General features: G+C 65.7%; 2 protein-coding genes across 3 annotated transcripts; one reads left to right on the top strand and one right to left on the bottom strand.

The window, feature by feature from the left end:
- The first annotated feature begins 504 nt into the window (after positions 1–504).
- Positions 505–6,007, top strand: LOC127036902 (E3 SUMO-protein ligase ZBED1-like). 2 transcript variants are annotated; one of them, XM_050928178.1, is made up of 6 exons: positions 505–600; positions 1,283–1,338; positions 2,182–2,444; positions 2,576–2,640; positions 3,303–3,460; positions 3,854–6,007. In XM_050928178.1, the coding sequence occupies exons 2-6, from the start codon at positions 1,290–1,292 to the stop codon at positions 5,782–5,784; spliced, it is 2,466 nt and encodes an 821-aa protein (XP_050784135.1). In that variant the 5' UTR covers positions 505–600; positions 1,283–1,289; the 3' UTR covers positions 5,785–6,007. The 2 variants fall into 2 exon arrangements, with proteins under 2 accessions (XP_050784135.1, XP_050784136.1); XM_050928179.1 differs by lacking the exon at positions 2,182–2,444 and having other exon boundaries at positions 3,854–6,006.
- A 2,979-nt stretch (positions 6,008–8,986) lies between these two features.
- CLEC11A (C-type lectin domain containing 11A) lies at positions 8,987–13,525 on the bottom strand. The gene is made up of 4 exons (XM_050928193.1): positions 13,409–13,525; positions 11,231–11,438; positions 10,144–10,335; positions 8,987–9,487 (listed from the first exon to the last, which is right to left on the bottom strand). The coding sequence occupies exons 1-4, from the start codon at positions 13,517–13,519 to the stop codon at positions 9,087–9,089; spliced, it is 912 nt and encodes a 303-aa protein (XP_050784150.1). The 5' UTR covers positions 13,520–13,525; the 3' UTR covers positions 8,987–9,086.
- Between the last annotated feature and the right edge of the window lie 12,406 nt (positions 13,526–25,931).

Below are 25,931 nucleotides of genomic sequence, written 5' to 3'. Positions count from 1 at the left end.
CCCAGTTCTGGAGGGGGTGGGGGAGCCCGAACACCTGGGCGCGACGGGGGTGGACACCTGCGTTCTGTCACCAGCTTTGGGGAGGGGAGGGGGGACTCGGACCCCTGGGTTCGATTGGGGTCACACCACCCTCCCATCTTTTAACTATGGACAAAGCGAGGTCCCACCCTCTTTCTATTTTCCAGCTCCGCAAGTGGGGGCTGGTGCTGTCTGTCTCCTTTCCTGCGCTCCCATTGGCTGTTGGCGCTGTCCGTTTGCGCCTTTTGGAGCCCCGCCTTCCTGGCTGACGCCTCACCGCCTCGCTCCACTCTGCGCTCTCATTGGCCGCTGGGGGGATTTCGGCCCGCCCTCTACGCAATCCCTCGCTGCCATTGGCTGGACGTTCGTCACAGCGCCTCGCCCCTTCCTAGGGGCGCGTTCCCATTGGCGGGCGGAGCCGCCTTCGGCCGCTGATTGGCTTAGCGGAGAGAGGCAGGGAGCGCGCTGATTGGCTGGCCTGGGGTGTCAGCGGGGACCCACGTTCCCGATCGATATGGGCGGCTGAGGCGGCCTGGCCGGGGCAGGAGTCTCCCGTCGCGGTGCCGCCAGAGCGCCGAGCAGGTGGGGGCGGGGCCGGCCTCGCGCCGGGGGCGCTCGCGGGGGCGGGAGACCTGGGGGAGGCAGGATGGGGGGGCATCACCCATGGGGGCGGGGCTAAGTCAGAGGGGGTGGTGTCAAAGGGGCGGGGCTAAGTCAGAGGGGGTGGTGTCAAGGGGGCGGGGCTACGTCTGGGGTGGTGTCAAGGGGGCGGGGCTACGTCTGGGGTGGTGTCAAGGGGGCGGGGCTAAATCAATAGATGTTGTCAAGGGGTAGGGCTAAAACAGTGGGGTGGTATCAAGGAGGCGGGGCTAAATCAATAGATGTTGTCAAGGGGCGGGGCTAAATCGTGGGGTGGTGTCAAGGGGCGGGGCTAAGTCAGTCGGGGGCGTTATCAAGGGGTAGGGCTAAAACAGTGGGGTGGTATCAAGGAGGCGGGGCTAAGCCAGTGTTGGGGGGGCTGGAAGGGGGAGGGGCCAAACCAGTGGGGGACAGGGCTGGCATTGAGTGGGAGGGGCTAATCTAGTGGGGGCGGGGCTGGTATGGGGGAAATCCCCCCATACTGAGTTATTCCCTACCCTGGGGTTAAGGGCAGTTGCTGTGGGTACAAAGGTGAGGGGTGGCCAGTCTTTTGGGGGAGGGCAGTTTCGGGGCCTGCCGGCCTCTGCCCCATCCTCACACTGCCAATCTCTGCCCCCCCCCCCAGGCCCGTGATGCAGGTGTCGGAGGATGCGTGTGCCCAGCTGGAGGATGAGCTGCTCTGTCAGTGTGACCCCCAACCCCTCTGAGACCCCCCATGTCCCCTCTCTCCTCCCCCAGTCTCCAGGGATGAGGATGCAGGGGCTGTTTGGGTGCATGGTTTTGGGGTCCCCTTTCCCTGCAGTCTCTGGGGATCAGGGTGTTTGGGTGCAGGGTTTTGGGGTCCCCTTTCCCTGCAGTCTCTGGGGATCAGGGTGCAGGGGGTGTTTGGGTGCAGGGTTTTGGGGTCCCCTTTCCCTGCAATCTCTGGGGATCAGGGTGCAGGGGGTGTTTGGATGCAGGGTTTTGGGATCCCCTTTCCCTGCAGTCTCTAGGGATCAAGGTGCAGGGGGTGTTTGGGTGCAGGGTTTTGAGGCCCCCTTTCCCCACAGTCTCTGGGAATCAGGGTGCAGGGGGTGTTTGGGTGCAGGGTTTTGGGGCCCCCTTTCCCCGCAGTCTCTGGGGATCAGGGTGCAGAGGGTGTTTGGGTGCAGGGTTTTGGGATCCCCTTTCCCTGCAGTCTCCGGGGATCAGGGTGCAGAGGGTGTTTGGGTGCAGGGTTTTGGGGTCCCCTTTCCCCACAGTCTCCGGGGATCAGGGTGCAGGGGTGTTTGGGTGCAGGGTTTTGGGGTCCCCTTTCCCCACAGTCTCCGGGGATCAGGGTGCAGGGGGTGTTTGGGTGCAGGGTTTTGGGGCCCCCTTTCCCCGCAGTCTCTGGGGATCAGTGTGCAGGGTTTTGGGGTCTCCTTTCCCTGCACTCTCTGGGGATCAGGGTGCAGGGATTTGGGGTCCCCTTTCCCTGCAGTCTCTGGGGATCAGGGTGCAGGGTTTTGGGGCCCCCTCTCACTCTCTCTCCCTGCCCCCCAGTCTGCGAGGATTGCCGGCTGTACTTCCGGGACGCCTGCCCCCAGCATGGGGTGCCCACCTTCATCGCCGACTCGCCCGTGCCAGCCCGGGCGCCCTCGCGGGCCCTGCTCTCCCTGCCCCAGGGGCTGCTGGTGAAGGAGCGGCCCCAGGGCGGGCTGGGCGTGTGGAGCGCCCTGCCTGCCCTGCCCCGTGGCTGCATCTTCGGCCCCTACCAGGGGGAGGTGGTGCTGGAGCACGGGGAGTGCACCCTCTTCTCCTGGGCGGTAAGTGCCTCTCGCGGCCCCCCCCCGTCCTCCATGGGGAGGGGTGATCCCTCAGGGAAGCAAGGGTCTCCCTTGGGGTGCTGGGGGGGTCGGTCTCTCTGGGCACTGACCCCCACCCTCTCCCCCCCCAGGTACGGGAAAACGGCTCCTATTTCTACATTGATGCCTCTGATGACTCCAAGTCCAGTTGGATGAGGTGAGGGCTGGGGGGGCCCCCTCCCCACTCCACTGGCTCCCGCATGGCACCCCATTTCCTGCCCTGCTGGGGTGCCCAGGGGTCCCTGCTCTGGGTTGTGGGTTCCCCATTACCCCCCACTGCCCAGGGGTCCCTGCTCTGGGCTGGGGGTTCCCCCCATTGCCCCCATCTGCCCAGTGGTCCCTGCTCTGGGTTGGAGGTTCCCCATTACCCCCCACTGCCCAGGGGTCCCTGCTCTGGGCTAGGGGTTCCCCCCATTGCCCCCATCTGCCCAGTGGTCCCTGCTCTGGGTTGGGGGTTCCCCATTACCCCCCCTACTGCCCAGCGGTCCCTGCTCTGGGTTGGGGGTTCCCCATTACCCCCCACTGCCCAGGGGTCCCTGCTCTGGGCTAGGGGTTCCCCCCATTGCCCCCATCTGCCCAGTGGTCCCTGCTCTGGGCTGGGGGTTCCCCCCATTGCCCCCCTTCTGCCCAAGGGGTCCCTGCTGTGGGCTGGGGGTTCCCCCATTACCCCCCCACTGCCCAGGGGGTCCTCCCCATTAGCCCCCTCTGCCCAGGGTCCCTGCTCTGGACTGGGGGAGTCCCTTACGGGGGCAGCCTTGTGATCCCCCCCATCCTCCTACCGGGTGGGGGGGACCTTGACTCCCCCCCACCCCCCCACAGATACGTGGCCTGCGCCTCCACGGAGGAGGAGCACAACCTGACGGTGTTCCAGTACCGCGGGCGCATCTACTACCGGGCCTGCCAGGCCATCGGCGCCGGCGCCGAGCTGCTCGTCTGGATCGGGGAGGAGTACGCCCGCACCCTGGGGCTCCAGCTGGGTAAGACGGGGGAGAGGAACCACTCGAGGGGGGTGTTCTCAGGGCGGGTGGGGGCACCTGCTGGCTGCCTTCTCCCCCCATCCCAATCCCTTGGAGACAGAGCACCCCCCTCCCCCCCCCACATAGCCCTCTGGGGTCATGCAGCCTCCCTGGAACCCCACCCCCTGAGGACAGAGAGGGTGGGGCTGTTTCCTTGGGGGCGGGGTCACACAGCCCTCATGTCCCACCCCCTGAGGCCGGAGGGGATGGGGCTGCATCTCTGTGGGGACAGAGTTACACAGCCCACCCCATATTGCACCCCCTGAGGACAGAGGGGGCGGGGCTTCATCTCCATGGGGGCGGGGTCACACACAGCCTGCCCTGCCCCCAATCTAACTCTCCCCCTCCCCCCAGGGGCGCATTTCAAGTATGAGTTTGGGGAGAAGGAGCTGCTGCTGAAGATGTTCCAGGACCTGCAGGCCAAGCCCCCCGAGCCGGCGCCCGCCGCCGCCCCCTACCTCTGCGGCGACCTGGCCTCTCCCCGGGGGCACTTGCGCAAGGCCGGCCCCCCGGCCCCGGCTTTCCCGCTGCTGGAGGGCACGCAGAACCTGGTGGGGCTGGGCCGGGCCCAGAGCCGCTACTGGACTTTCTTTGGCTTCCAGGGGGACGCCTATGGGCGCATCCTGGATAAAACCAAGATCATCTGCAAGCTCTGCGGGGTGCGGCTCTCCTACAGTGGCAACACCACCAACCTGCGCCAGCACCTCATCTACAAGCACCGGCAGGAGTACAACCAGCTGGTGGGGGCGCCAGACCCGCCCAAGGGGGCGCTGCCCCCTGCCGCCCCCCTGGCCAGGACCACCCGGGCCGTGGCCGACTTCCTGGTCTGGGATCTGATGCCGCTGGAGGTGGTGGAAGGGGAGGGCTTTGGGCAGATGCTGAACGCCCTGGACCCCGGCTACAAGCCGCCAGCCGCTGCCTTCCTGGCCCACACCCTGCTGCGGGAGCGCCACCTGCAGGGCCAGGCCAAGGTGATGGCGCTGGCACGGGGGCTGCCCCACTGCGCCCTCAGCCTGGACCTCTGGCCCCACAGCCCCAGCCTCTCCTACCTCACCCTCACCCTGCACTACGTGGACGACACCTTTGAGGCCTGTGCGCGGGTGCTGGGCAGCCGTCCCCTGCCGGAGGAGCCGACCCCCGAGAGCCTGGCGGAGGCGCTGGGCTGGGCAGCGGAGGAGTGGGGAGTGAGGGAGAGCGGGGCCTACGCCGTGGGGCCCCATGGACCCGCTGCCCGGCAGGCGGCCGCGGCCCTGGGCTGGCAGGCCCTGCCCTGCGTGGGGCAGGCCCTGGGGGGTGCCACGGAGGCCGTACTGGCCCTGCCGCCTATCCGGGGCGCCCTGGAGCGGTGCCGGCGCCTGGCAGTGTGGGCGCTGGCCGTGCCAGGCCGCGCCGAGGAGCCCCTCCTCCGGGCTCAGCTCAAGCGTTTCCTGCGGGACGGGGCCCAGTGGCAGAGCGCCCACGGGCTGCTGCATGGGCTGCTGGAGCAGGCCGAGGCGCTGGGCGGGCTGGGGCCCCAGGAGGAGCCAGCCCTGCGCCCCCAGGACTGGGCCGCTCTCCAGGACGCGGCCGATGTCCTCAAGCCCCTGGCGGTGGCCGCCTCCACCTTCACCAAGGAGCCCTTCGCGGGGCTCTCGCTGGTCAAACCCGTCCTCACTTCCCTGCTGTACAAGCACCTGGCGCCAGGCGAGTGGGACTCAGAGCTGGCGCGGGCGGCCAAGGGGGCGGCCCACCGGGAGCTGAGCCGGCGCTACGCCGAGCCCGAGGTGGAGCGCGCCCTCAACCTGGCCTGCGCTCTGGACCCCCGCTTCCGCACCCTGGACTTCCTGAGCCCGCCCGACCGCGTGGAGACCCTGCGGCTGCTGGCGCTGGAGGCTGCCCGCCTGGCCGAGGTGCCCGGCGCCAGCCCCTCCCCGCCACCCCCGCCCCCCAAGCAGCCCCGGCAGGACTCGGCCATCGAGTACCTGCTGGGAGACCTGTGCAGCGTGCGGGGCGGCGCCGGGGCGGGCTCGGTGCAGCAGCGGGCAGAGCAGGAGTGCGCCAGCTTCCAGACGGCCGGGGCCTCCTCCCTGGGCCAGGAGCCCCTGCAGTGGTGGAAGACGCATCATGCCCAGTACCCGCTGCTGGCCCGGGCGGCCCGCCAGCTGCTGTGCGTGCCTGCCACAGCTGCCCCTACCGCCTGGCTCTTCGGGGAGGCCGGCCAGGCCGTCTACAGGAAGCGGGCGGCCCTGGCGCCGGAGCACGTCGACATGCTGCTCTTCCTGCATGGCAACCGGGCTGTGCTCTGAGCTGGGGCAGGGGAGCCCGGCTGGACCGTCTGCCCTTGGGGGGGACCCAAGGCTGTACCTCCTGCTCTGGGGGAGACGCTGAGCTGTACCTTCTGCCTGGGGGGGAGGTAGGAGACCCCAGGCTGGACCTCCAGCCTTTGGGGGGGGACCCCAGGCTGTATCTCTTAGGGTGGAGTAAGGGATCTCAGGCTGTACCTCCTTCCCTGGGGGGGGACCCTGGGGTGTACCTCCTGCCTGGGGGGTTGTGGGGTAGGGGATCCCAGGCTGTACCTCCTGCCTGGGGAGGTGGGGGGGTAGGGGATCCCAGGCTGTACCTCCTGCCTGGGGGGTAGGGGATCCCAGGCTGTACCTCCTGCCTGGGGGAGGGGGGGGGGGTAGGGGATCCCAGGCTGTACCTCCTGCCTGGGGGGGGGGTGGGGGGGTAGGGGATCCCAGGCTGTACCTCCTGCCTGGGGGGGGGTGGGGGGGTAGGGGATCCCAGGCTGTACCTCCTGCCGGGGGGGGGGGTAGCGAATCCCAGGCTGTACCTCCTGCCGGGGGGGTAGGGGATCCCGGGCTGTACCTCCTTCCCTGGGAGGGGACCCTGGGGTGTACCTCCTGCCTGGGGGGTAGGGGATCCCAGGCTGTACCTCCTGCCTGGGGGGGGGGGGTAGGGGATCCCAGGCTGTACCTCCTTCCCTGGGGGGGGACACCCTGGGCTGTACCTCCTGCCTGGGGGGGTGGGGGGTAGGGGATCCCAGGCTGTACCTCCTGCCTGGGGGTTGCGGGGTAGGGGATCCCAGGCTGTACCTCCTGCCTGGGGGGGTATGGGATCCCAGGCTGTACCTCCTGCCTGGGGGGGTGGGGGATCCCAGGCTGTACCTCCTGCCTGGGGGGTTGCGGGGTAGGGGATCCCAGGCTGTACCTCCTGCCTGGGGGGTTGCGGGGTAGGGGATCCCAGGCTGTACCTCCTGCCTGGGGGGGTGGGGGTAGGGGATCCCAGGCTGTACCTCCTGCCTGGGGGAGTGGGGGGGTAGGGGATCCCAGGCTGTACCTCCTGCCTGGGGGTGTGGGGGGGTAGGGGATCCCAGGCTGTACCTCCTGCCTGGGGGGGAAGGGACTACGGGTCTGTCTCCTGCCCTGGGACGGGGGACTTGTGGGAGCCCCTGCTGCCTCCCCCCTCCATGTTCACCGCCTGGCACCAAACACATCATACCCAGCACTTCCAAGCCTCCTGGGGGGGCTGCCCCATGGGCCCACCATCCTGGTGGCAAACAGCCAGCCCCCCCTACGGGGGGAGGGGATGGTCCACCAGTGCTGGGGGGGGGCGAAGGAGGAATCGTCCAAGTTCTTTAGCTGGGGGGGCAGTGAGAGAGGGGCCCATAGGCAATGAGAGGTGGGCGAGAGAGGAATAGTCCATGTATGGTGGGGGGGTTGGTGTTTGGGTTAGAGAGGAATAGTCCATTTGTGCTGGGAGGGGGGAGAGAGGGAGGAATAGTCCATGTGCCGGGGGTGTGTGTGCCTGAGAGGAATAATCCATGTGTGTAAGGGGGGGTATGAGAGGAATAGTCCATGTAAGCTGGGAGCGGGGGTGAGGGAGGAATATGCCATGTGTGCTGAGGGAGGGGGGATACACCATGGGGGGAGGGCGGGTGGCAGAGAGGAATAGTCCATGTAAGCTGGGGGAGGGGGAGGGAGGAATAGTCCATGGGTGCCTGGAGGGAGGGTCACAGCACAAGGACAGAGCCAGAGGTACCCCCACTTTCCTTGGGAGCCATCTATGCTGGGGGGGATGTTTGATATCCCCCCTGCGCCTGCACTGTGATGACTGACTGTCGTGCCCCCCCCACTAGCATACTCCTGCCCCGAGGCTCAATGGGGGACTCCCCATGCAACCCCCTCCCCCTGCAGCAGCAGCACCAGGATGCAGCTAATAATTGCAAACCAAAGAATGGAGCCCCCCGAGCTCCCAAACCCCATCCTCTGTGACCCCACAGCCCTGCACTGCCCCCTGGCTGCCCCATTCCTGCCCCTGTGACCCCCAGCCCTCCCTCCATCCAGTTCTCTGTCCCACCCAGTCCCTTTCACCCCCCTGACCCTCTTGCTTCAGCCCCACCCCGCATGTGTAGCTGAATGCTGAGATTGTGCACCCAGAGTTTTGAAGTCCAAGCAGAAACGTTCCCATGAGTCTAAACCTGGCCCAGGCCCGGCCTGCGGGTGGGTGGGGAGCCTGTGGCGCCTTCCCTCACCTCCGCCGGCCGCAGACCTGGGCTGCCCATGGCAGGAAAAGAAACCAAAAAAACTAAACTAAAAACGAATAAAAGAGTTTCTATTTTACCAGCGACGCCTGCAAGTGTAACTGGGGGAGGGGGCTGCCCTGGGGGGGACTCGTGGGGGAGAACAGGCCTGGGGGGGCACTGTGTTGGGGGGGGAGCTGAGATCAAAGCAGGATGAGCCCAAAGGGCTGTGAAAGGGAGGGGGGGGAGGACTGTCCCAGTGTGTGTGTCTGGAGCCAGGGATTCGCATGAGCCAGACATGGGGACCGGAGCATGTGGTCTGTCCCCCAGTGACGACCTTTGACCTCCTAGCACCTGGGTGATGGGTCATCAGACCTGGGGTTGGGCCTGGCAGCCTGTGACTTGAGTGGGGGGCACTGGGGGAGAGAGATTAACCCTTTCCTTGCTGCAGCAGGCAGCCAGCTGCCTCCTCCATGAAAGCTGTTTTTTGGGGACGGGGGGCTCCCCAGCGGTGGTTCTTGGGGGTGGGAGTAGTTTCCCCTTGAGCAAATACATGTGGTAATACATTGTCAGGTGTCGGGGCATGGGGGTTTGGGTCTCTGGGATGGGGGTGATGGTCCCCCAGAGCTGGTACTCACAGATAGGTGCAGTCATTGTCCTATCAGGAGTAGATGCGTGGGTGATGGGGGTTCGGGAACTGATTTTCTCACGGGAGACGGAAACTGAGTCTCTGGGCTGAGGGGTGCTGGGTCTCTGGGTGCAGAGTCCCTGGAGGGGAGGGTGCTGGGTCCCTAGGGAGCAGGTGCTGGGTCTCCGGGCTGGGGGATATGAGGTTCCTTGGGGAGGCAGGTGCTGGATTTCTGGGCTGGGGGGGCAGGGTCTCGGAGGGGGTAGGTGCTGGGTCTCTGGGCTGTGGGGGGAGCAGGTGCTGGGTTCCTAGGGGGCAGGTGCTGGGTCTCTGGGCACAGGGTCCTGGGGGCTGTTGCTGGGTCTCCAGGCTGGGGGAGGCAGGGTCCCGGGGTGTGGGGGGGTGCTGGGTGTCTGGGCGCAGGGTACCAGGGGCCAGTCCCGTCTGCACCCCCTCCCCTAGAGCCGGTACTCGCAGACGTAGTACATGCGCCGGGCGCAGTCGTTGTCCCACCACTTGCCGTCGTCGGAGGAGAGGGAGACGCAGTTCTCCCGGGCGCCCCCGTTGGGCTGGCTCACCAGGTGGTCCTGGTACCAGTCGAAGAAGGAGACGCGCTGGCCGCTCTCGTACAGCCACAGGCCCTCGGCCCGCCGGTCGTGGATGCCCACCCAGGCCGGCCAGTTGAAGGGCTGGAAGGCCTCGTGCAGGTAGCGGCGCAGGGCGGCCAGTTCGGCGGCGTCGGCCGGCATGGCCAGGTTCCCGCCCCGCAGCCGGCACAGCTCCTGCGCCCCGTCGTAGCCCTCGAACTGCTTCACGATCAGGAAGCATTTGGCATGGAGCCTCCGGCCCCGCAGGCAGCCTGCAATGGGGGGGGGTCTGTGACCTCTGATTGCCCCCCAGCTCTGCAAAGTGTGACCTCTGACCCCTGACCTTCCTCTTCCCCCCCTGGACTGCAACCCACAGGTGAGTGTCTCTTCTGCCCTCCCCCCCAACCTCACCCCTCTCTCCCCATGGGGCGGGGGCTGAGAGGGCGACCTTTGCAGCTTGACCCACTGCCCTTTGCCCTTTGACCCAGGTTCTGATCCATGTAACATAGGGGCAGGCTCACCCCACTGACCTTTGCCCTCTGACCCAGGGTGGGCTGCTGTCCCCTTTGACACCTTTTTGGTCCGCCGCTGGGTCCCCCTCTCTGCTGACCCCTGACCCAGTCCCCATTGACCTTTCCCCTTTGACCCAGAGAGAGGCTATGCCCTCTACCCTTTGCCCTCTGACCTGGTATGGGGCCACTCCTCTGCCCTTTGCCACCTGGAATGTGACTGTCCCACTGACCTTTCCCCTCTGACCTCTGGAATGTGACTGTTCCTCTCACCTTTCCCCTCTGATCTGGAGTGGGGCCACCCCCTGACTGTTGCCTCTTGACCCCTGGGACGTGGCTATCTGGCTGGCCTTTCCCCTTTGACCCACCTCTGACCTTTGCCCTCTGACCCCATGGATGGGGCCCCACCCCGCGCTCACCGTCGATCTTGCCAATGTCCTGCTGGTTGCGGGTGCTGGTCTGGCTGACGACGCTCAGCCCCTCCTGGGCCTCGGCCAGGCGCCCGCGCAGCTCGGCCAGGCCCTGCGAGAACTGGGCCAGGCGCAGGTCCATGGTGTAGAACTGCACGTTGAGCCGGTGCACGGCCGCGTCCAGGCTGTCCAGCCGCGAGACTGCCAGGGGGGGGCACAGCGTCAGCCACGCAGCCCCTCCCCCAGAGCCCCCCATCCCCCACAGCCACGCAGCCCCTCCCCCGGAGCCCCCTGACCTCCAAAGCCACGCAGCCCCTCCCCCGGAGCCCCCCATCCCCCACAGCCACGCAGCCCCTCCCCCGGAGCCCCCCATCCCCCACAGCCACGCAGCCCCTCCCCCGGAGCCCCCCCGACCTCCAAAGCCACGCAGCCCCTCCCCCGAAGCCCCCCATCCCCCACAGCCACGCAGCCCCTCCCCCGGAGCCCCCCATCCCCCACAGCCACGCAGCCCCTCCCCCGGGCCCCCCCTCCCCCAGAGCCCCCCATCCCCCACAGCCACGCAGCCCCTCCCCCGGAGCCCCCCGACCTCCAAAGCCATGCAGCCCCTCTCCCTGAGCCCCCCATCCCCCACAGCCATGCAGCCCCTCCCCCGGAGCCCCCCGACCTCCAAAGCCACGCAGCCCCTCTCCCTGAGCCCCCCACCCCCCACAGCCATGCAGCCCCTCCCCCGGAGCCCCCCATCCCCCACAGCCACGCAGCCCCTCCCCCGGAGCCCCCCGACCTCCAAAGCCACGCAGCCCCTCTCCCTGAGCCCCCCATCCCCCACAGCCATGCAGCCCCTCCCCCGGAGCCCCCCAATCCCCCACAGCCACGCAGCCCCTCCCCCGGAGCCCCCCAACCCCCACAGCCATGCAGCCCCTCCCCCAGAGCCCCCCGACATCCCTGCCCCCATTCCCCACAGACCGATCCTTCCCCTTCTCCTCCTGAACTCCGACTCACACATGGGACCTGGGAAGCCCCAAGCTGGGGCTGTGGGGGGCAGTGTGCCAGGCCTGGGCCAGGCTGGGCTGTGGGGGGCAGGGCCCCCCATACTCACACACGTAAGAGAATCCGTCCTCCTCGGGCTGAGGGGCGGCTGTGCTCGGGGCTGGCTGGGTGGGCTGAACGTCCCCCTCGACGGGTGCCCCCTCCCCATCTTCCCCCTCCTCCTCTCCCTCGCCCCCCTCGGGGGCCAGCTCCGTCAGCGTCATCTCGGGGGGCCCCTCGCCCTCCTCTTCTGGCAGCTGCAGCACTTCCTGCAGGTGCTGTGGGGAGAGAGGGGGAGAGTGACCCTCCTGCCCTGGGGTTTGCCCCCAGCCCTCCTGCCAGCCCAGAACCCCATCCTTCCTCCTGCCCCGCTACCCTGTGCCCTGCCAGCCTCCCTGCCCCCATCGTTCCTCCTGCCCCTCTCCCCTGTGCCCTGCCAGCCTCCCTGCCCCATCCTTCCTCCTGCCCCGCTCCCCTGTGACCTGCCAGCCTCCCTGCCCCCATCCTTCCTCCTGCCCCGCTACCCTGTGCCCTGCCAGCCTCCCTGCCCCCATCGTTCCTCCTGCCCCTCTCCCCTGTGCCCTGCCAGCCTCCCTGCCCCATCCTTCCTCCTGCCCCGCTACCCTGTGCCCTGCCAGCCTCCCTGCCCCCATCCTTCCTCCTGCCCCGCTCCCCTGTGCCCTGCCAGCCTCCCTGCCCCATCGTTCCTCCTGCCCCTCTCCCCTGTGCCCTGCCAGCCTCCCTGCCCCATCCTTCCTCCTGCCCCGCTCCCCTGTGACCTGCCAGCCTCCCTGCCCCCATCCTTCCTCCTGCCCCGCTACCCTGTGCCCTGCCAGCCTCCCTGCCCCCATCCTTCCTCCTGCCCCGCTCCCCTGTGCCCTGCCAGCCTCCCTGCCCCATCCTTCCTCCTGCCCCGCTCCCCTGTGCCCTGCCAGCCTCCCTGCCCCATCCTTCCTCCTGCCCCGCTCCCCTGTGCCCTGCCAGCCTCCCTGCCCCCATCCTTCCTCCTGCCCCGCTCCCCTGTGCCCTGCCAGCCTCCCCCCACCCCATCCTTCCCCTGTGTCCTGCCAGCCTCCCCCCACCTCATCCTTCCCTCTGCCCCGCTCCCCTGTGCCCTGCCAGCCTCCCCCACCCCATCCTTCCTCCTGCCCCACTCCTCTGTGCCCTGCCAGCCTTCCCTGCCCCATCCTTCCTCCTGCCCCGCTCCCCTGTGCCCTGCCAGCCTCCCCCCACCTCATCCTTCCCTCTGCCCCGCTCCCCTGTGCCCTGCCAGCCTCCCCCACCCCATCCTTCCTCCTGCCCCACTCCTCTGTGCCCTGCCAGCCTCCCCCCACCCCATCCTTCCTCCTGCCCCGCTCCCTCATCCCCTGCCAGGCTCCCCTCTACCCCCCTGTCCAGCTTCCCATCAGCCAGACCCCACCCTCCATCCCTCCTCCTTGGCCTGCCCCACGGCTGCTGCACAGAATGTGTTGTGTGTGTGTGTTGGGGGCGGGGATATGCGCCTTTTGTGGTGGTATCTGCGAATTGATATGTGGGACTCCCTGTCTCTCCCTAAGAGTCAGTGGATTAATGTGGAAGAAGGAGTGAGGCTGGGAGCCAGGACTCCTGGGTTCTCTCCCCGGCTCTAGGAGGGGAGTGGGGTGTAGTGGTTAGAACAGGGGGGCTGGGAGCCAGGACTCCTGGATTCTCTCCCCAGCTCTGGGAGGGGAGTGGGGCGTAGTGGTTAGAGCAGGGGGGCTGGGAGCCAGGACTCCTGGATTCTCTCCCCAGCTCTGGGAGGGGAATGGGGTCTAGTGGGTTGGAGCTGGGGCCCAGGACTCCTGGGTTCTGTTCCCAGCTCTGTGACCTTGGTGTCTGAGGCTCCCCCCCGAGTACCGGGTGGTGTCCGGCTCCACGGGCTCTGTGAAGCGCATGTATGATGTTGGGCCGGGTGAGGCTCTTACATAAGGCAGCTGCATGCAGCTCTGAGTCTCTGTCCCGGGAAGGGGGTGGGAACCCGGGGAGAGGGGGGACCCCAATGAGGGTTGGGGAACCTCGGGGGGGGGGTGAGCAGGGGGACCTGGAACCAGCGGTTGTGAGAATGGGGACCTGAGGCCGAGTGATGGGAGAGGACGGGACCCCGAGATGTGGGGGTGTAGGGGCGAGCCCCCAAGGAGGGGCTGGGACATCGGGATGGGGGTGAGAGGGAAGGGACTCTGTGGGACTAGGAACACGCTGACCATCCCCCGGTACGGCCTCCCCCCCTCACCTTCAGCATCAGGGCCTGTCTCTCCTCCTCCGAGCTGAGCTCCCGGCTCCGGCCGGTCCCCAGCAGTGACCCCAGCAGCAGCAGCAGCAGCACCCCGCACCCCACGGCCATGCCCGCTCCGTTCCCCCCGTCCCAGACACACTGGTCCCGCCTGCCCGGGCGGCGCCGCTGGGGCTGGCGGGAGGGCTGGAGGGGCTGGGACCCCAGCCAAGAGCCAGCTGATCCAAACCAGATGTGTGGGGCTGAGGTTGCCAGGCTGGTTTTTCTGTGTGTGTGTGTGTGTGTGTATGTGTGTGTGTGTGTGTGTAACCCCAGCCCCTCCCTGCTGTACAGTGGGTATATGTGTCTTTGCTCATCCCATACCCCTGGGAGCCTGGGCCCCACAGCCGGGGCTGTGGTGGCATGTCCGATGAATGTCAAAGCATCTGCCTGTGTCCGTGGGTGGATTTCCACAGCCCACGGGCATCTTATGGCATGTGTATTTCCATGGCAGTGCGGCCTCTCTCATGTGTCGTGGTGTGTCAGAGCTGCTGTCCTGTGTCCACATGTATCCGTGTGTCCCATGCATGTCCCAGGGCATGCCCCGTGTCTGTGTTTGCGTGTCGCAGGCATGTCCCAGTGAGTGCCCTGTATTGGTGTGTATTTCTGTGTTCCAGGCATGTCCCAGCGAGTGCCTGTATCTGTGTGTATTTGCATGTCCCAGGGCATGGCCCGTGTCTGTGTTTGCATGTCCCAGGCATGTCACAGGGCATGCCCCATGTCTGTGTTTGTGTGTCCCAAGCATGTCCCAGCAAATGCCTATGTCCATGTGTAGTCACATGTCCCATGCATGTCACAGCAACAGTCCTGTATCCATGTGTATTTGTGTGTCCCATGCATGTCACAGTGCATGCCCCGTGTCTGTATTTGTGTGTCCCATGCATGTCACAGGTGTGGACAGCATGGGGAGGTGAGGAGGGAGGATGTTCCGGCCGTGAATGGAGTGGGGGAGTGGGGTGGCTCCATGGGTCCCTGAACAACAGTGGTGGGGGCCATGGGGTGGGGAGTGCTGGACACGAATGTGGGGGGTGGGGGCGCAGCAGCCCTCTGTGTCCCTGAGCAGGGGACAGCAGGCTGGGGGGGTAGTACCAAGGTGTGTGTGTGGGGGGTTGGATGGTACAGAGAGGGGGGTTTGCTGTGAATAGTGCTGCGGGGAGTGGGGTGCCCCCCATGCATTCCTGAATAGCAGTGATGCTGTGTGTGTGTGGGGGGGAGTGGGGCTGGGACCAGATGATGGGGGGGGCTGTGAATGGATCAGGGCGGATCCATTCCTGAACAGCACCAGGCGGGGCGGCGGGGGGGAGCTGGAATCGGGTGGATTGTGGGTGGTAACGGAGTGGGGGGGGGGCGCGGAGCTGGCTATGAATGGAGGTGGGGAAGCGGAGCGGACCCGGGCATTCCTGAACAGCGGCAGCGGGGGTGGGGGGGCGGTACCAGGGGCGGGAGGTACCAGGTGGATGAGGGGGGGAGCGGGGAGGACCCAGGAATTCCTGAACAGCGGCAGCTGGGGAGGAGGCGGTACGGGGGGGCGGGGCGGTACCGAGGGTAGGACTAGGGGGGCGGTACCGGGTGGATGGTAATGGGGAGGGGCCGGTACCGGCTGGATGCTGGGCGGCAGCGGGGCCAGTACTGGGTGGATGCTGGGCGGTACCGGGGGGGCAATGGTACCGGGTGAATGGTGCCGGGGGAGGCGGTACCGGCTGGATGCTGGGCGATACTGGGGAGGGGGCGGTACCGAGGGTATGAATAGAGGGGCGGTACCGAGTGGATGGTAACAGGGAGGGGTCGGTACCGGCTGGATGCTTGGCGGCAGCGGGGAGCGGTACCAGGTGGATGCTGAGGGTACGGGGGGGGGGAATGGTACCGGCTGAATGGTGTCTGGGGATGGTACCGGCTGGATGCTGGGCGATACTGGGGAGGGGGCGGTACTGGCTGGATGCTGGGCGGTACCGGGAGGGGGCGGTACTGGGTGGATGCTGGGCGGCAGCGGGGGGGCGGTACCAGGTGGATGCTGGGCGGTACGGGGGGAATGGTACCGGGTGAATGGTGCCGGGGGATGGTACCGGCTGGATGCTGGGCGGTACCGGGAGGGGGTGGTATTGAGTGGATGCTGGGCGGCAGCGGGGCGGTACCGGCTGGATGCTGGGCGGTACCGGGAGGGGGCGGTACTGGGTGGATGCTGGGCGGTACGGTGGGGGAATGGTACCGGGTGAATGGTGCCGGGGGATGGTACCGGCTGGATGCTGGGCGGTACCGGGAGGGGGCGGTACTGGGTGGATGCTGGGCTGTACGGGGGGGATTGGTACCGGGTGAATGGTGCCGGGGGATGGTACCGGCTGGATGCTGGGCGGTACCGGGAGGGGGCGGTACTGGGTGGATGCTGGGCTGTACGGGGTGGGATTGGTACCGGGTGAATGGTGCCGGGGGATGGTACCGGCTGGATGCTGGGCGGTACCGGGAGGGGGCGGTACTGGGTGGATGCTGGGCGGTACGGGGGGGAATGGTACCGGCTGGATGCTGGGCGGTACCGGGAGGGGGCGGTACTGGGTGGATGCTGGGCTGTACGGGGTGGGATTGGTACCGGGTGAATGGTGCCGGGGGATGGTACCGGCTGGATGCTGGGCGGTACCGGTAGGGGGCGGTACTGGGTGGATGCTGGGCGGTACGGGGGGGGAATGGTACCGGCTGGATGCTGGGCGGTACCGGGAGGGGGCGGTACTGGGTGGATGCTGGGCGGTACGGGGGGACGGGAATGGTACCGGGTGAATGGTGCCGGGGGATGGTGCCGGCTGGATGCTGGGCGGTACCGGGAGGGGACGGTACTGGCTGGATGCTGGGCGGCAGCGGGGGGGCGGTACCAGGTGGATGCTGGGCGGTACGGGGGGGCGGGAATGGTACCGGGTGAATGGTGCCGGGGGATGGTGCCGGCTGGATGCTGGGCGGTACCGGGAGGGGGCGGTACTGGCTGGATGCTGGGCTGCAGCGGGGGGGAGGTACCAGGTGGATGCTGGGCGGTACCGGGGGGTGGTAGCGGGTGGATGGTACCGGGGGGCGGTACCAGGGGTATGAATGGAGGGGGGCGGGGCAGACCCGTGCATTCCTGAACAGCGGCAGCTGCGGGGTGGTACCTGGTGGGTGGTACCGGGGGGGGCGGGAAGATCAGCATCAGCCAAGCCGGCGGGGCGGGGGAGTCGGGCGAGTTCGCAGCCTGGGAGCCAGGACCACGGGCAAGCGGACGGAGATGGGGAAGGGGACGGGACCGCGCCGCGCGTGGGGCTGAGACACCCTCCCATCGCCCGGGGGGGGCCAGAGACGGGGGGGGGGCCGCCACCATGGTCCCCCCCACAGGACAGTTGTGCTAAGCGCGCCCCAGCCCCCCCCCCGCCATCGGCAGGTAAGGGGCAGGCAGGCAGCACACGGGGGACCGGTGTTCCTGCGGGGGGGGCTGGCTGGTCGGGGATCCCTGTGTGGGGTGGGGAGGGATGGGGGGCTGGCTGTGCTCCTTTTGTGGGGCGGGGCGCTGGGGTCCCTGTGTGGGGGCTGGCTGGTCAGGGATCCCAGTGAGGGGAGGGGTATGGGTCCGGGGTGCCCTTGTGGGGAGGAGCAGGGGGAGCTGGTCCGAGATCCCTGTGAGGGGTGGGGCGGGATGGCGGGGGTGGGGGGGCTGGCTGGGGTTCCTGTGTGGGGAGGGGCAGGGGGGGCTGGCTGGCCAGGGATGCCCTGTAGGGAGAGGGGCAGGGGGGCTGGGGTGCCCTTGTGGGGAGGGGCAGGGGGATCTCGTCCGGGATCCCTGTGTGGGGAGGGGCAGGGGAACTCGCTGGCCAGGGATACCCTGCAGGGAGAAGGGCAGGGGGGCCGGGGTTCCTGTGTGGGGAGAGGCAGGGGGCTGGCTGCCCAGGGGTTCCCTGTGTGGCAAGGGGATGGGGTTCCTGGACTGGGGGTCCCTTACAGGGAGGGGCAGGTAGTTGGCTGGCCTGGGGTCCCTGTGTTAGGGGGCACTAAGTGAATGGGGTTTCCGTGGGGGGAGGGGATTGGATCGCTCGGGTGTATGTGGGGCTGGAGATGTGGTGGGGAGGAACTGCAGTGGTGCTGGCCGCGATCCCTGGGGGAGGAAGGGCAGGAGGCTGGCTGGCTGGGGTCCCCATAGGGGAGTGGTAGGGGGCTGGATGGATGTGGTTTCCATGAGGGGAGGGGTTGGGGGATGGAGGGGGTCCTAGTGTGAGGGGGAAGGGCTGGTTGATATCCCTGGGGGCTAAATGGAAGGGGAGGTCCCCGTGGGGGGAGGGGATGCCCGGGGTCCCTGTGTAGGGGAGGGGAGGTTGCATTGCCTTGGCGGTGACTTTTGGGAGATTTGGGGAGCAAGGGGACCCTGGAGAGCGGCTGCCTTTGGGGGCACACCCGGGGTGGGGAAGGGGCAAGTCCTTCTGCCCTGGCTCCCCTGGGGTCTCCCCCACCCCCGTTTCTCCTGGCCCCTGGCTTGTGGCTCACAGCAGAATCGCGCACCCCCCCAACTCCAGAAACTGTTCTGAGGGCGGTGGGGGCGGAGGGAGCAGCACCATGTGGTGGTGGGGGGGCTGAATGGGTGCTGGAGAACCATACAAGAAGCTGTCTGGGAACAGCAGCGGGTGCACATGTGCTGCAGGCATGTGAGCCTGTGTGTGTGTGTGTGTGTGTGTGTGCGTGCGCGTTATCTGTGTGGGTGGGTGGATGTGCATTATCCTTGTGTGCGCATGCCTGTGTATGTGTATCTCTGTGAGTGTGTGTGCATGCATTATCTGTGTGTGTGCACGCTATCTCTGTGAGTGGGTGTGCACGCATCTATTACTGTGTGTGTGAGAGAGAGGGACAGCTAGGGTGTATATCTCTGTGTGCATGCAGCCTTTGTTCATTTTTGTGTGTGTGTGCATGTGTTATCTTTGGGAACGGGTGCACATCTCTGGGGGTGTGTGCATGCATTATCTGTATGTGTGCATGCCTCTGTGTATGTGTGCGTATGCAAATGCATATCTGTGTGTCTGTGTGCGTGCATTATCTCTGGGTGTGTGTGCTTCTGGGCGTGTGGGTGTGCATGCACATCCGCACACCCACCCACACACCCTTATCTGTGTGCACACACACGTGCATATCTCTGGGTATGTGTGCGTGCATTACCTGTGTGTGTGTGCTCCCTCTGGGTGTGTGCATGCATTATCTCAGCGTGTGTGCATCTCTCGGTGTGTGCATGAATTGGCTCCGTGCGTCTGCATTATCTCAGCACACGTGGCTACCTGGCTTTGTGGGGGTGTCTGGGCGTGTATCCACGGTGTCCCTCAGTGCACACGTACAGGTGTAGAATGTCAGTGCAGGGAGAGTGGGGGCTTGTCTCCACAGGGCAGTGTTGGTGCCTTCGCACAGGTGTGTGTCACGTGCGTTCGTGCCTGGGTGTGTCTCTTGGATTGACAACCCTGTGTCAGTGTGACGGTGGGCACAGTGTTGGTGTAAATCTGTGCACGTGGGGCCCTGGGTGTTTGTGGGCTTGTGTGGTGGGGGGAAGGGGGGTGCTGCCTTTAGCCTCATTTCAGACTCAGGAGGCATGTGGAGGGTGGGGTGGCTTGAGGCCAAGGGAGAAACTGAGCAAGGAGGAGGAAACTGAGGGGAATAAAGGCAGCTGGTACGGCCTGGACCTCCCCCACCAGCCTGTGTCCCCTGTATGCCCCCCCCAGCTGGCCCTCCCCCACCAGCCTGTGTGTCCCCTGTATGCCCCCCCAACGTGCCCTCCCCCACCAGCCTGTGTGTCCCTGTATTGCCCCCCCAGCTGTCCTCCGCCAACCTGTGTCCCCCTGTATGCCCCCCCCCCGTTGCCTTCACCCGACAGCCTGTATGGCTCCCCCAGCTGCCCTCCTCCGCCAGCCCGTGGTTCCCTGTATAGCCCCCCCCCTCCACCAGCTGCCCCGCCAGCCTGTGTGTCCCCTGTATGGCCCCCCAGCTGCCCCTCACCCACCAGCCTGTGTCCCCCTGTATAGCCCCCCCCAGCTGCCCCTCACTCACCAGCCTGTGTCCCTGTATGGCCCCCCCAGCTGCCCCTCCCCCGCCAGCCTGTGTGTCTCATATATAGACCCCACCTCAGTCTGGCCCTGTGTGTGTCCTATGTATAGACCCCAACCTGGCCCTGTGTGTCCCATATATAGACCCCTCGCCCCCAGCCTAGCGCTGCATGTGTCCCATATATAGACCCCTCCCCCCCAGCCTGACCCTGTGTGTGTCCCATATATAGACCCCGCCCCAGCCTGGCCCTGCGTGTGTCCCATATATAGACGCTGCTCCCCAGCCTGTCCCTGTGTGTCCCATATATAGACCCCACCCCAGCCTGGCACTGCATGTGTCCCATATATAGGCCCCTCCCGCCCAGCCTGGCCCTGTGTGTCCCATATATAGACCCCTCTCCCCAACCTGACCCTGTGTGTCCCATATGTAGACCCCGACCCTCAGCCTGTTCCTGTGTGTTGCATATATAGACCCAGCCCCCACCAGCCTGGCCCTGTGTGTCCCACATATAGACCCTGCCCCCCCAACCTGGCCCTGTGTGTCCCATATATAGACCCCGACCCTCAGTCTGGGCCTGTGTGTCCCATATATAGACCCTGCCCCCCCAACCTGGCCCTGTGTGTCCCATATGTAGACCCCGACCCTCAGCCTGTTCCTGTGTGTTGCATATATAGACCCAGCCCCCCCCAACCTGGCCCTGTGTGTCCCATATATAGACCCCGACCCTCAGTCTGGGCCTGTGTGTCCCATATATAGTCCCACGCGTGAGAGCTGCCGTCTCCCTCGAGCAGTAGCCGGCCCTCGGCTTGTGGGGCTTCCATTGTCTCTTGGGGCCCGTTTCAGCCAGTCCTCTAGTGACTGCATCCATCCCATCCCAGGCAGATCATCAGCCCCCTACACACACACTGCAGGGCCGGCCACCCGCTCTGCCCAGCTAGACACAGACACGCTCACATCGCTACACACACACACACACAGAGGCATGCTCACGTACACACCTGCACAAGGTGTGCACACGCACAGACTGCTGCGCTCAGCAGGTGTGACCCCCCCCACTCCTCCTGTCTCCTGTTGTTCCCCTGGGGGCATTAGTCTAAAGCCCTGTGGGCCTGCTGGGTTGCAATGCAAAGTGCAGTGGGAAACTGAGGCACCCATTGGAATGGTAACAATAGTACAGAAAATTCTCATTCTGTCACAACATTCCCCACCCGCCCCAGCCTGGCTCTGTGTGTGCTGTAGAGAGATACCCCCCCTGCCCCCAGGCTGGCTGTGTGTGTGCTGTAGAGAGACTTCGTTGCCCCCCCCCCCGCCCTGGCTCTGTGTGTGCTGTAGAGAGATCCCCCCCCTGCCCCCAGCCTGGCTCTGTGTGTGCTGTAGAGAGAACCCCCCCGCTCTGTGTCCTGTGTAATTCATCCCTCCGTACCTCTCCACAGTCACTTTTCTATCCATCTCCCCACATACCCCACTATCGATCCTTCCATCCATGGCCCCACACCACCCTCTCCGTCCATCCATCTCTATACACACCCTGCACCCATCCGTTCCTGCTCCCCCCGGCTCCACCCCACCCCCGCAAACCGGCCTGACTCGCGTCCGGCCGCATGCACACCCCTCTGGCTGGCTAACCGATGGGGAGGCCAGGCCAAGAGTGGGTGTTTTAGGGGTCGGTACGATGCCCAGCCCCACGCAGTATTTCCCTTGGTGATCTGGGAGTGGATAGAAAATCCCCACGGATCACAGGGGTGGCCGAGGCCCACGGGGCCAATACTGGGGAGCACTGGGGCTGGGGCTGGGCTGTGTGCAAAGAGACACAGGCAAGGTCACCCCACCGGGAACAGAGAGAGCGGCCGGGGCCATCCCTGCGGGTGGGGGGCTGTGTCCTGGAGAGCCAGGGCGGAAACTGATTTCGGGGGCACTGATGCTGGGGTGAAAAGGGTGAGAGGAATCTTTAGCTAGATAGAGGGGGTGGCTGGGGATAGATAGATCACTACCCTGCTTATCTATCTATCTATCTATCTATCTATCTATCTATCTATCTATCTATCTATCTATCTATCTATCCGCAGCCACCCCCTCTATCTATCTATCTATCTATCTATCTATCTATCTATCTATCTATCTATCTATCCCCAGCCACCCCCTCTATCTATCTATCTATCTATCTATCCCCAGCCACCCCCTCTATCTATCTATCACTCTCTTTTTCTGCCCCCCATTCAGTGTGAACCCCACCCCTGAGCACTGTGTTTCTCCAGTTCTGGGCCCAAGGGGGGGGGCAGGTTGTGTCCCATTTCCCCCCGCCCCCCAGGTGCTCTGTGCCCTTGGCAGGCGCCTGCGCCAAGGCCTGAGTTCTCTGTGCTCCAGCCGGGCTGTGCTATTCTTAGCTGCCGCGCCTTTGATTCATGCTTCTGAGAGCACGTGTGTGTGTGTGTGTGTGCGCCTGTGTGTGTGTGTGTGCGCGCGCGCGCCTGCGCTGAGTGCGGCAGTGTGTGTGTGAGCGCTGAGTGCGGCAGTGTGTGTGTGCGTGTGAGTGCTGAGCGTGGTGTGGTGTGTGTGTGTGTGTGTGAGAACCTGCACTGAGTGCGGCAGTGTGTGTGTGAGTGCTGAGTGCGGCAGTGTGCGTGTGCGCGCATGGGCTGAGCGCAGCTGTGCATGTGTGTGTGCGTGTGTGCGCCTGGGCTGAGCGCGGCAGTGTGTGCGTGTGAGTGCTGAGCGTGGTGTGGTGTGTGTGTGTGTGTGAGAACCTGCACTGAGTGTGGCAGTGTGTGTGTGAGTGCTGAGTGCGGCAGTGTGCGTGTGCGCGCATGGGCTGAGCGCAGCTGTGCATGTGTGTGTGCGTGTGTGCGCCTGGGCTGAGCACGGCAGTGTGTGCGTGTGCGTGTGTGAGGGCTGAGCGCGGCAGTGTTTGCGTGTGTGAGAGCCTGCACTGAGCGCGGCAGTGTGTGTGTGTGAGCACTGAGTGCAGCTGTGTGTGTGTGTGTGTCTGTGAGTGCTGAGCGCAGCAGTGTTTGTGTGTGCGCGTGTGTGCGCCTGGGCTGAGTGCGGCAGTGTGTGTGTGTGTGTGTAGCGATGTGAGCGTGCCTCTGTGTGTGTGTGTGTGTGTGTGTGCACTTGCGCTGAGTGCAGCAGTCTGTGCATGTGCACACCTTGTGCAGGTGTGTACGTGAGCATGCCTGTGTGTGTGTGTGTGTGTAGCGATGTGAGCGTGCCTGTGTGTGTGTGTAGCGATGTGAGCGTGTGTGTGTGTGTGTGTGTGTAGCGATGTGAGCATGCCTGTGTGTGTGTGTAGCGATGTGAGCGTGCCTGTGTGTGTGTGTGTGTGTGTGTGTGTAGCGATGTGAGCGTGTCTGTGTGTGTCTGTGTGTGTGTGTGTGTGTGTGTGTAGCGATGTGAGCGTGCCTGTGTGTGTGTGTGTGTAGCGATGTGAGCGTGTGTGTGTGTAGCGATGTGAGCGTGCCTGTGTGTGTGTGTGTGTGTGTGTAGCGATGTGAGCGTGCCTGTGTGTGTGTGTGTGTGTGTGTGTAGCGATGTGAGCGTGTCTGTGTGTGTGTGTGTGTGTGTAGCGATGTGAGCGTGCCTCTGTGTGTGTGTGTGTGTGTGTGTGTGTAGCGATGTGAGCGTGTGTGTGTGTGTGTGTGTGTGTAGCGATGTGAGCGTGCCTGTGTGTGTGTGTAGCGATGTGAGCGTGCCTGTGTGTGTGTGTGTGTGTGTGTGTGTGTGTAGCGATGTGAGCGTGTCTGTGTGTGTCTGTGTGTGTGTGTGTGTGTGTGTGTGTAGCGATGTGAGCGTGTCTGTATGTGTGTGTGTGTGTGTGTGTAGCGATGTGAGCGTGCCTGTGTGTGTGTGTAGCGATGTGAGCGTGTCTGTGTCTAGCTGGGCAGAGCGGGTGGCCGGCCCCGCAGCGTGTGTGTAGGGGCTGATGATCTGCCTGGCTGGGGGAGGGGGTGTTAAGCCCAGGGGAGGATGGACCAGGCCCCCCCACTCCGTCCTGCCCTGGGGGAGGGGAGGCCTGAAGCCCAGCAGCTGGAGCGCGTTGGGGCCCTGTGGGGTCAGAGGGCAGTAGGACCGCAGGTCACAGGGATCAGAGGTCAGGGGGCGATTAAGGTCACAGGTCGAAGAGGGTCAAGGTCAAAGGGGTCAGAGGTCAGGGTGTGCAGTGGCATCAGTGGGAGTTTTGGGGGAACTTCTCGCCCCATGGCCCATCTGCCCCCTGGTCTCAGGGGCACCCCGGGTATCCCCCCCGATCGGGCCAGCCCCCCGGGACCGCCTGTGGGGCGTGTTTGCTGGCAGCGAGTGACCAGGAGCTGGGGGGCAGGGTCCCCGCTCTGGGTTCCACCCCACCCGTCCTGGGGAGGGGGCTCTCCGGTGCTCAGACCCCACCAGGCTGGGAGGGGAGGGGGCTCTAATGGAGTGTGGGGTGGGGGCTGGAAGCCAGGACTCCTGGGTTCTCTTGCAGGCTCTGAGAGAGGGGAAGGGGGGTCTAGTGGGTTGTGGGGTGGAGCCAGGACTCCTGGGTTCTCTCCCCAGCTCTGGAACGGGAGTGGGGTCGGGGGGGGGGCTGGGAGCCAGGACTCCTGGGTTCTCTCCCCAGCTCTGGAACGGGAGTGGGGTCGGGAGGGGGAGCTGGGAGCCAGGACCCCTGGGTTCTCTCCCCAGCTCTGGAACGGGAGTGGGGTCGGGATGGGGGGGCTGGGAGCCAGGACTCCTGGGTTCTCTCCCCAGCTCTGGAACGGGACTGGGGTCAGGATGGGGGGGCTGGGAGCCAGGATTCCTGGGTTCTCTCCCCAGCTCTGGAACGGGAGTGGGGTCAGGATGGGGGGGCTGGGAGCCAGGATTCCTGGGTTCTCTCCCCAGCTCTGGAACAGGAGTGGGGTCGGGGGGGGGGCTGGGAGCCAGGACTCCTGGGTTCTCTCCCCAGCTCTGGAACGGGAGTGGGGTCGGGATGGGGGGGCTGGGAGCCAGGACTCCTGGGTTCTCTCCCCAGCTCTGGAACGGGAGTGGGGTCGGGATGGGGGGGCTGGGAGCCAGGACTCCTGGGTTCTCTCCCAGGGTTTGAGGGGGAGGAGGGCCTAGTGGGCTGTGGGATGGGGGCTGGGAGCCAGGACTCCTGGGTTCTCTCCCAGGGTTGGGGGGGCACCTCGCACTGCCCAGCAGGTTTCCCTCTGGATTGAGACATGCTAGAGGCAGAGCGAGGGGAGCTGCTTTGATGGCTGTCTGTCTCCATGGAAACGTTGCAAGGCAATGGAGAGAAGCCAGGCCCCAGGCCTGCTGGGGGGGGCGGCGGGAAGGGCTGGGGCTGGAGTGGGGGTAGCCCGGCTGGCGGGCGAGGGAGGGGGCAGCCAGGCCTGCAGGAGGGCACTTGAGGTATGTGGGTCTGGGGGTCTGGTCCCTGAGGCACATGGCGGGGGCAGGATATTTGCCCGGCCTTTGCACGAGTGGGGAGGTTAGTGGCTGGAGGGGACGCAGGACTGAGCTGTCATGAGGGGTGCAGGGGGGGCTGTACTGTCACTGGAGAAGTCTTAGGTGTCTTGAGTGGGGGGCAGAGGCCAAAGCCAGTGGGGGGAGGGGATGCAGGGGTTCTGGGGGTGAGGGGTGCATGGGTCAGTTATAATCCTCCCCGGCCCAGCTGGGGTGGAAAATGAGCCTCTGAATTGTACTCGGGGATCTGAGAGGGGGCATAGAGTGAACTGGGGGTGAGAGGGGTCAGGGCTGCCTGTCTGTCCTTATGCGTGACCCTCAGTCTGTCTGTATGCACGGCCCTCCCTCTGTCAATCCATCCGTCCATCCCTCCCTTCCTCCATCATCCATCCCTCCATCTCTCCTTGCACCCTGTGTCTGCCCCTCCATCCCTCCCTCTCACCCTGCGCCCTGTGTCTGCCCCTGTGCGCATCCCTCCATCCATCCTCCCTCCCTCCAACCCTGTGCCCTTTGTCTGCCCCGTGCACATTCCTCCCTCCATCCATCCTCCCTCCATCATCCCTCCATCCATCCATCCTCCCTCCCTCCAACCCTGCGCCCTGTGTCTGCCCCTCCACCCCTTTGCACACCCCTCCCTCCCTTTGCACACCCCTCCCTCCATCTCTCCCTGCACCCTGTGTCTGCCCCTCCACCCGTGCACACCCCTCCCTCCCTCCATCCCTCCCTCCGACCCTGCCCCCTGTGTCTGCCCCTGTGCGGGCCCCTCCCTCCCTCTCTCCCTCCATCCTCCCTCCCTCCTTCCATCATCCCTCCATCCATCCATCCTCCCTCCCTCCAACCCTGCGCCCTGTGTCTGTCCCTCCGCCCCTGTGCGCATCCCTCCATCCATCATCCCTCCATCTGTCCATCCATCCATCCATCCCTCCCTCCGACCCTGCATCCTGTGTCTGCCCCTCCGCCCCTGTGCACATCCATCTTCCTTCCCTCCCTCTCTCCCTCTGTCCCTGCGCTCTGTGCCTGTCCCTCCACCCCTGTGCGCATC

The sequence above is a fragment of the Gopherus flavomarginatus genome, chromosome 18 (assembly GCF_025201925.1).
Source record: "Gopherus flavomarginatus isolate rGopFla2 chromosome 18, rGopFla2.mat.asm, whole genome shotgun sequence".
Classification (NCBI taxonomy): domain Eukaryota; kingdom Metazoa; phylum Chordata; order Testudines; family Testudinidae; genus Gopherus; species Gopherus flavomarginatus.
This window is presented reverse-complemented; position numbering and strand designations above follow the sequence as displayed.

What these genes read in the sequence shown, in the direction of transcription:
- LOC127036902 (XM_050928178.1), top strand. Translation starts at nt 1,290, where the DNA reads ATGCAGGTGTCGGAGGATGCGTGTGCCCAGCTGGAGGATGAGCTGCTC. An exon ending in GCACCCTCTTCTCCTGGGCG is followed by an intron (nt 2,445 to 2,575) that starts GTAAGTGCCTCT and finishes CTCCCCCCCCAG; the next exon opens with GTACGGGAAAACGGCTCCTA. An exon ending in TCCAAGTCCAGTTGGATGAG is followed by an intron (nt 2,641 to 3,302) that starts GTGAGGGCTGGG and finishes ACCCCCCCACAG; the next exon opens with ATACGTGGCCTGCGCCTCCA.
- CLEC11A (XM_050928193.1), bottom strand. Translation starts at nt 13,519, where the DNA reads ATGGCCGTGGGGTGCGGGGTGCTGCTGCTGCTGCTGCTGGGGTCACTG. An exon ending in GACAGGCCCTGATGCTGAAG is followed by an intron (nt 11,439 to 13,408) that starts GTGAGGGGGGGA and finishes CTCTCCCCACAG; the next exon opens with CACCTGCAGGAAGTGCTGCA. An exon ending in GGACATTGGCAAGATCGACG is followed by an intron (nt 9,488 to 10,143) that starts GTGAGCGCGGGG and finishes CCCCCATTGCAG; the next exon opens with GCTGCCTGCGGGGCCGGAGG.